The sequence below is a fragment of the Molothrus aeneus genome, chromosome 2, assembly GCF_037042795.1.
Source record: "Molothrus aeneus isolate 106 chromosome 2, BPBGC_Maene_1.0, whole genome shotgun sequence".
NCBI classification, from domain to species: Eukaryota; Metazoa; Chordata; class Aves; order Passeriformes; family Icteridae; genus Molothrus; species Molothrus aeneus.
In genome coordinates this window covers 113,918,961-113,928,284 of record NC_089647.1, presented here as the reverse complement: position 1 = coordinate 113,928,284, position 9,324 = coordinate 113,918,961, and the positions used below count along the sequence as shown (strand labels likewise).

Here is a 9,324-nt window from a genome sequence, read left to right as displayed (position 1 = left end):
TGATTTCATCTCCCAAGCTGCCATGGTTTTGTTTGCCACTTTTATTCAAGGTGTTTAGGAGCATTCTCACACCCCAGCATAAAGACAGGTAGTAAAAACTGAATAAAATATAATGTATAACTATTTTGAAACATTTCAAACTGCCTGGGTGACCACACCAACACCAGAAATACATTCACAATTCCTCTAAGGGTCTCTGCATAATTTACTATTTAAGATATTTCTTGTTATCTGTTTTATTTATTATGAACCAAACACGTAAAAGTAAGAAAATGCTGCAGCCAATTTTCAAAAGAACAGAATTCTCAGCTCAGATCACACATAAAACCAATTTATGAATTAAAAAGATGGACAGAAATGGGGGAAAAACCCCAACAAAGCTTCAGAATTTGTTCCAAAATCCAGCACCACTTTAGGCAAGATGTGCTTATCTGTAATTAGCTGAACTGAAATTTAAACCAGTGACAGTTCTGAGAAGGAAAACACTGCTCAGAAATACCCACTGAGCATCCAGTGTAAACCAAAGCTGCACCCAGCAGAGAACAGAATTACAAATTAAAACTTTAACACCATTTTCTTAAACAAAATGTTAAATTAAACAGAGTACAACTCAGAACTGCACCTTAATCCTACTTAATACTTTAAATAAACTGCTGAAATTCTTACCAGCTTCCAGATTATTTTCTGAGACACTTTAAAACCTTTTACTTTCCTCTAAAAATCACATTCTCTGCCTAAGAGATCTTTTATTCTTCCTACCATTGCCCAAATTTTGGTGGTTTAAAGTGAAATAAATCAGTTTGCCCTGGCAAATCCAGCTGCAGCAGCCTGTGCTCCTGCCAGCCCCTTTGACCAGGAGAGGTTATTTTTCACTAGCAAGTTTTAAAGGCATTTACCACACTTTAATTACTGCATTTTGTATCAATATATACATTACAAAGGGCGTGTGGAGCCATAAATAAACACAAGCAAAATTCTCTGTGGATGGGAAAGGACAGAGAGTGCATTTTCTTGATCACAGACAAATCTTTGAAGAGCATCAAATGTTAGAAAAACTTCAGATCTCAAAATAAAGTAAAAAAGGGAGAGGTCTTGTTAGATACAAACAGAATTCCTTATCTGCATTTTCCTCTTTGAAATATAAAAGGAATACTTTTAGGTAGGACAATCCCTTCAAGAGAGGAAAAAGGAGTTGTTTTTCATATCCAAAATCTTTCCTAAAATCATTCCAGAAGAATCTCCCAAGCCATGCAGAAGGGTGTTCAGTGAAGTTAAAAACAACAAAAATGAGTGGGACAGTAAAAATCTACCGGAATTTATTCTACTTTTAAAGGAAAAAAAAAATAAAATCCCAGGAGTCCTCTAGAGAAGAAACTGGAGTTTACAAAAGTGCAGCACTACTGTCCTTGTCAGATGTAGATGTTATTGTGAGTTTCACTGCTTGTCAGGAACTTCTTCAAAATCTTTGTGCTTTCAGAGGCATCCTGGGGAAAGGAAGAGAGGATCAGCATCACCCACGGAGCTGGGAACAAAGCAGGAGCTCCCCTGGCCTCTGGCCCCATTTTCATTACTCTGAACATCACTTTTATAAGGATATTAATTAACTTTTATTATATATTCTAATTAAATAATTAACTGTTATTTAATTAAAGATATTAACATCGCTTTTATTAAGATATTAACTAACTTTTATTACATATTATAATTAAATATCTATTATTTAATTAGATTAATTAAATACATTAACATCACAGATTACATTATATTATATATATTATATTATAATATTCTATAATAATTTATAATATATCATAATAATTTATAATATATAATATAATGTAATATGAAATATATAATATATAATATATAATATATAATATATAATTATATTATATATTTTATATATGATATAATGTTATTATATTATATTATAATACATATTAATATTATAATATATATTATATATAAAGTATACAAAATAATATAATGTAATATAATATAATATAATATAATATAATATAATATAATATAATATAATATAATATAATATAATATAATATAATATAATATAATATAATATAATATAATATAATATAATATATCTGAGCAAAACTCAGGTCTTCTGAATGAAGTTATCTACAGGAATCTCAAGAGTGTATTCCTTCTCATTTTAGAAAATGGGATTTATTATTTTGCTTTCCTCTTTGCTTGGACATGAGGGGAAGAGTCTCTGTCATTGTTCTCCTTCAGAGTTTAAATATTTATGTCCTACTCAGACTTATTCAGCAGAATATAAAATGAGCTGCACTCAAAACTGATTTTAGAACTGAAATAAATACCTCAGTATACACAGACCTCTTTGGGCATTTAAATCTGGGTTCAAAGTGTTCTCAACCAACCAGAATTCAATTAAAAACACTTCAGAAAGAGTAAAACCTTCATTTTAGGAGCTGCAGTGGGAATTGATGGGAGCAATGGGATTTACTCTGAGGGTGGTGGCACACAGAAATTGTGGCTGCCCCATCCCTGGAAGTGTTCAAGGCCAGGCTGGATTTCACAGCTGCTGGATTAGTGTAAAAATGTCTTCAGAAATTTGGCCTTTTAGCTCCAAAAAAAGTGATAGGTCAAAATGGGTTATTTTGAGAAGCTTTCCTGTATGCCAGAAGAGAGGCAGATACAGAGCTAGAACAGAGCCATCTGGTATCTGAATAGAAAATGTAAAAATAATACAAAAACACACAACAAAAAGCTTAGAAGTTTTAAATGAGGCACCTCCAAAGGAAACTGCAGCTTACACAAGAACAAGAAACCCCTCCCTGATATATTCCTACCATTAGAAGAGCCTGGAAATTCAAAAGGAAGATCTGAAGGAAGCTGTAGATGGCAATCCCCACAGGGGAACAAAACCAGCAGAATGCAAGAGATGAAAACAGACAAGAGCTCCCATTATTTTAAAAAATGGAATTTTACCTTGGCTAAACTCTTCAGCAGTTTGGAAGAGAGCAGAGGTTTGAAGGCTTCAATGGTGACTGTGTCCAGCTTGATGACATCAGTGTAGCACTGGTACAGCACTGCAGGGATCCCCCACACCTGGCAGTAACTCAGGACTGACACAGGCAAAAGGAAACCTCTGTTAAACTCAGCACAAAGGCAATCTCTGCTCTGTGTGTAAAAATCTGAATTTTGAACCCAGGGGAGTTTAATTACCAGCTCAGGATGCTGACTGCTGGAGCAGCCACTCCTCATCCCCCAAGGAAAATTAGTTAAAATTAAAAATTAGTTAAATGCAGGTGTTTCTTCCTGGCACATACCTTACCTGGAAACTGTCCATAAAAATAAATAAATAAAATGAAAATTAAAATATGAAATAAAAACAATAAAATATTGTATTAAATATTCAATAAATAAATAAAATAATAAAATAAATTAAAATAATAGCAACATCTGCAAAAAACCAAACAACTCCCCCTCCCAAAAATACCCCAATTAAAAAAAAAACCCATAAAAAGGAAGGTGAATAAGAGAGAATCATCCACTTTTAAGTCCTGCCAGACTTTAAAAATATTTAAAAAGATTAAGAGAATTTAAAAAGATTAAGAGATACTTAACATATACAGATTCCTAACACAAACTTTTCCTCATGCTGCCACCATTAGGGATTCTAGAATGAAAACCTCAAGGTTTTTATTAAATTACATCATAAAACTGAACCTAACTTTTCCATGAGGTTGATCAGTGCATCTGTGCAAGCTCCCTGACCTGTTATATACAGAAAGGACTTGGTGAGCTTTTACTTTTACTCTTGAAAATAATTCCTAATAAAACTTATTTAATTACTAAGTAAAATTCCCAAAAAACCCCCACTTTGTAAGGCTATACTGGGGAATTTCCCAGTACTTCTGTCCCACACATAACTGGTAAAATGATTTGTGGCTGGTTTGGAAAATTGTCCCTATTTTCTAGGGCAACGTGTAAGATGTGAATCTGTCAGTAATTAATTTTTAAAAAGCTGAATTTTCAGCTTTTCACAATTAAGCAAAAATTCTAATTGCAGAGGGATGCTCCTCAGGAGGAATTGTGGAAAGAATTGAAATTGCCAAGTACCAGCAGCAGGAAGGTCCCTCACAATGTTGGGCTGCTCCAGCAGTGGGCAGCAGACCTGCTCCTGGAATTCTTTGGTCTTCAAGGCTTTCAGGAATGGAGATACAAGTGTCAGAGTGGATTCCTGAGTTTTATAATCAGCTACAGGACATGTGGAAAGGATGGTGACTTGCAAGCCTTTCTTCTGCATAGAGCCAAAAACCTGAAATTAAAAAAAAAAAAAAGCATCAGCAGAAGTTCTCTTCTCACAATAAAAGCAGAGGAACCTCAAGGATTCATTTCAATTTCAGTGCAAAGGGCACTTGAACTCAGGTTTGCAGGACCAAAACTAGTTTGAATCACAACCTTCAGCTAGAAATTTGTCAGGCATTGCTCCTGGGATGGAGAGAAAAACCCCCAAAATAACAGCTGACATATTTACCAAGTCCAGTGCTCTTCTGGAGAGGTTTTAGGTTTTCAGCTCTTTGTATTCAATATATTAAGATTTACTGCTTTAATTAATGGTGATTGTAGAAAGAAGGATTCCAAATAAAAACAAGCAGTTCACTGAGCTGTATGACATTTGGAATTAAAATTGTGTTCCCCAGACGTCCTACAATATTGTAAGAGACTTTATTTTAAATGCACAGATTTTTTCATTCTATTCAGGTTGAAACGAGAAAGAAAATTTAGGCTTCTCTTTCTCATATCCAAAGAACAGAGTTTTGAAGTACAAAACCTTCTGGCCATCACAAAATACCAACAAGGGAAAAGAAAGTAGAGAATTTGGGAACTGTGACAGAAAGTTGCCTGTTTCTGTGTACCAGCCCCAGGAGGGAAGCTGCCTGTGCCCTCCCATCACTGTGTCACCACTGTGACAGAAATCTGACAGCAATATTCAGAAGCCCACATATTTTCCACTTGCTTGGCTGGGAACACAGGCTGGAATTCATGGCTGCAAAACTCCAACCTGTGTGCTCTGGTTTGTCAGTGATCCTTAGGGAGAAAACCCACCCAGATGTAAAGATCTGACTTGTGGAGATGGGAGATGCTCAGGAAATCAGGATTTACACACAGAACAGGGCTGCAACTCACATGAAAAGCAAAAAGATTGCCAGCACGTTGTTTCTGCTGCACATTTAAAAATACCAACAACCACAAAATCTAAAAATACTCAGGAACATGGACTTGGTACAACCACACTGCTGCTGTTCAGAACACCCACATATCCACAAACAACTGGGGAAGAGAACAACCCCCAGCCACCCTACTTCTGCAACCTCACTTTAAATGAAGTGCAGGAATGTGTGGAATACAGCAAAACATCTGAGGTCTCAGGGTTTTTAAACCTCCAAATGAGCCATGAGCCCCCAGCAAAGCTGTACTTATCTGCAAGCCCAGCTTTAGAATCCCTGCTGCTCCATCAGCTCAGCAGAGATTTAAAGGCAGGCAGGCAGGCAGGGAGCAGACAGACAGCAGGACAAAATAAGCCACACTTCCTGCAGGCAAAGCACTGACCCAAATCCATCAGGAAAATCAAGAGGAGGAACATTCACCCCTTGGCTTTATCTTATTAAAATCAAAATGATGATATTTGGAGGGACTTCCCTGAGCCAGCAGTGCTGCTGAACCTGGATGATGCTGGGGTGAGGCCCTGGGAATGTTAAATGTGGGCAGAAATGGGACAAATGCTGCTTGGGAGGCACCTTTCCCTCCAGCTCGCCCCTGGGAAAGGCACAGAACACATCCAGCAGCTGACACCATCCACCAGCAGCTCCACAACTGGTTTGGCTGGTGATCCTTTGGCAGCTGGACAAATTGCTGTTGGTTTTTTTGGTTTTTTTTTTGAAGGAAAAATTCTCCCAGAGGTAAAATGCAGCTGAAATAAGGCAAGGGAAATTAAAAGGCAAGTAGGAAAAAGGTTTGGGAAGTGGTTAAGGGCAAACAAAACTGAAACTGTCCAAAAGGAGTGACTGCACTCAGCTGGGAGCTTACAGCAGATACAGCTGGCAGCATCTGGAAAGGGATTTCACAGATCCTGCAGAGAGTAAATTTATCTATGTTTAAATATTTAATAAAAGAAAACCACAGGGGAAACTTATTTAACACTGACATGGGTAAAGGATCAGAGAAAAGATGCCCACCCTCAGGATTTTATTTCTCCATTTATTTTCTTGTCAGTTTTACCTTCTCAAGCCACTGGAACTGTTGATCCTCAGCCACATAGCAACTACACTGGCACAGTAAAACCTAAAAAAAGGTAAAAACTTGTGTGAGCAAGTGGTTCAAAGGGCACAACAGCAGCTCATCATCACCTGTAAGGATGATGTGGCTGCAGACAATAAATTGTTCAGTTATTTTGGGTTTCTTTAACCTGGTTTCAATGAGGATTTTTTGCTCACAAATGCAGTGAAGCCACAAGGCTGCGACATCTCTGTGCTGAGCTCCAGACAGAACTTCACACAGTTTTAGTGAGATTTAACCCTTCAGATCACTGATGAGATTAATCCATGATCCTGCAGTGCCTTGTCTGGGGGTGGATGAAGTTTCTCTTTTTCAGAAAGCCAAACCACAGAGGAATTAATGCTCAAGTCACTTACTGTGGGGTCTGATATCAATCTGTAGAACAAACAGAAAGAGTCTGTGGGGAGGACATTTGTGCTGCTGGAAGTTCTGCACCACTCATTCCACAGCTTCACAACTCCAATCACTTCCCAGCACACAGAATCCAGGATAAAAGATGACAGGAAAGCTGCAAAACCCATTAAAAATACAGTTAATTTATAAAGAATAAAACCTCTGTTTTACAAATAAATAGCTGGACTAAATTAGATCATTCCTTTGCAATCTGAAGGAAGAATAACTCATTTTTATCAACTTACATTCACTGACCAAATCTAAGAAACAACAGCAATGTGATAACCCTGCTGTACACAAATTTAAAAAGATTAAGAGATGCTTAACATATACAGATCCCTAACACAAAAATCACTTGTTCTTAGGAACAAGTGATAGCATTACATTATTGTTATAGCATTACAATCAACTTCAAATTGTTTAGTATTAATTAAGGATGTGAGATATTAAGTCTCTAATATTTTCTGACATAGCAGTTTTAAACCAAAACTCACTGAAGCAGCAAGGCAGAACTATTACACTGATTCTAGAAAAAACAGAGGCAAGAGTGTGGCAAAAATGCTCATAAATCAGATTCCTGTCAAAAGCTACAGAAGACAGATCCAAAATATCTACTGCCATTTTTCAAGGAAAAACCTGAACAAAACCCAAACAAATCAGCAAAGTTAACTTTGATAAAATCTAAATGTCATCTAAATGTCACTTAAATGCAAGTAAGACTTCTGGGTACTATCAGATCAAAACTTTTGCCAATTAATAAACAATCCCAGAGAGTTTACCAAACAAAAGCCAGGTAAAGGGGGGATTGTCCTAACTAAAATCCCAAACTAAAACATACTTCACTTCTCGTGTTCAACTGAAAATACATCAATTTTCAAGACGAGTAAACAGCTGTAACAATAACTGTGTTTTACATGCACAGAGGAACTTCAGCTTTCTCTGGACAACTCAACTGCCTCCAGGTTTAACCTGTGCTGCTAAAGGAGGAGCTGCTCATTCAGTTAATAGAGGGGCTTAAAGAAGGCTGGAGGGGGATTTTTCAAAAGGTAATGGGATGACAGGACAAGGGGGGATGAGCTCAACTCAAGGAGGGCAGGGTTGGATGGGATTTTGGGAGGGATTTTGGATGGCATAAATTATTCCTTGCGAGGGTGGGGAGGCCCTGGCACAGCAGCTGTCGCTGCCCCTGGATCCCCGGCCTGGCAGTGCCCAAGGGCGGGTTGGACACTGGGGCTTGGAGCAGGGACTGTCCTGGCACATTTACAACCCCATTTGGGGCTTGGAGCAGGGACTGTCCTGGCACATTTTCACCTCCCTGCCACCTTCTGCCTCCCCATTTATCCCCCAGCCCCAGCAGCTCTGGTTCCGCACGCACCCGCAGCGTTCCTCCCGATGGCCACGATGAACCTGGAGCACACCAGGGACTCCTCGGCGCAGCTCCACAGCACTTGGATCTCCCTGGGAAAACAACACAGAACAGCCCAGGCTGGGAGGGACCCACAAGGGCCATCCAAACCCAGCTCCTGGCCCTGTATAGATCCCCAGCAATCCCACCCTGGGCATCCTTGGCAGCGCTGCCCAAGGAGCTCTGGCAGCCCCGGGGCTGTGCCCATTCCCTGGGCAGCCTGGGCAGTGCCAGCGCCCTCTGGGGGAAGAACCTTTCCCTGATCTCCCCGCGCTGTTGGAACCTTTTCTTCTCGATCTCCCTGCGGATCTCCCGGTCCTCGGGCGTCTCCTCCCGCGCCTCCTCCTCCTCGTCCAGGCCGGCCCGGGACGGGGCCACCACCACCTCGCCGAAGAAGGTCGCCATGGCCGCCGCCCGCGCCTGCGCGGCCCCGCCCTCAGCGCCGGAGCAGGCGCGGGAGGCGCCGGGGGCTCTGAGGGGGGAGGCGGCGGCAGCGCCCGGTGCCCGCGGTGCCTCCGAACCTCGCAGTGAGGGTTCGGACGGCTCTGGAGCGCTCGCAGAGATGGTGACTCCATCGCGTCCCCGGGCAGTTTCTTCCAAGGATTAGCCGTCCTTTCAGTGGAGAAAATCATCCAGATATCCCATTAAAACCTGCCCTGCCTGACCTCGATGCCGTTCTGTCCTGTCCCTGTTCCCTGGAGCACAGCCCGACCCCCCCGGCTGTGACAGCTCCCAAGAGAGGATGGAGGTGAAAGGGACAGGAACAAACCTCAGGAAATGCCAGAGTCCCAAAATCCCTGGAGGAGCTGGAAAAGCCCTCCCAGCCCATGGAGTGCCAGCTGTGCCCCATGGGCACCTTGTCCCCAGCCCAGAGCACTCAGTGCCACCTGCAGGGGACACCTGCAGGGCTGGGCACTGCAAAGCTCCCTGGGCAGCCCCTGCCAAGGCCTGAGCTCCCTTTCCATGGGCAAATTGCTGCTGCTGTCCAAGCTGAGCCTGCCCTGGCCCAGCCTGAGGCCGTTCCCTCTGCTCCTGTCCCTGTTCCCTGGGAGCAGAGCCCGACCCCCCCGGCTGTGCCCTCCTGGCAGGGACTTGTGCAGAGCCACAAGGGCCCCTGAGCCTCCTTTGCTCCAGCCCCAGCCCCTGCCCAGCTCCCTCAGCCCCTCCTGGGGCTCCAGCCCCTGCCCAGCTCCGTTCCCTGC

The 9,324-nt window shown here is 41.5% G+C and overlaps 1 protein-coding gene across 1 annotated transcript; it reads right to left on the bottom strand.

Moving 5' to 3' along the window:
- Positions 1 to 220: 220 nt before the first annotated feature.
- On the bottom strand, positions 221 to 8,545 carry PSMG1 (proteasome assembly chaperone 1). The gene is made up of 7 exons (XM_066571697.1): positions 8,406 to 8,545; positions 8,093 to 8,175; positions 6,681 to 6,832; positions 6,268 to 6,330; positions 4,105 to 4,303; positions 2,971 to 3,107; positions 221 to 1,484 (listed from the first exon to the last, which is right to left on the bottom strand). Exons 1-7 carry the CDS (start codon positions 8,525 to 8,527, stop codon positions 1,410 to 1,412), a joined length of 831 nt encoding a protein of 276 aa, XP_066427794.1. The 5' UTR covers positions 8,528 to 8,545; the 3' UTR covers positions 221 to 1,409.
- Between the last annotated feature and the right edge of the window lie 779 nt (positions 8,546 to 9,324).

Excerpts from the sequence above, each read along its gene's own strand:
- PSMG1 (XM_066571697.1), bottom strand. The coding sequence starts at position 8,527 with ATGGCGACCTTCTTCGGCGAGGTGGTGGTGGCCCCGTCCCGGGCCGGC. Across the intron at positions 3,108-4,104 it reads GAGGGACCTTCCTGCTGCTG|TCCTGAGTTACTGCCAGGTG; the intron begins GTACTTGGCAAT and ends TGCCTGTGTCAG. Across the intron at positions 1,485-2,970 it reads TGCTGAAGAGTTTAGCCAAG|GATGCCTCTGAAAGCACAAA; the intron begins GTAAAATTCCAT and ends TCCTTTCCCCAG.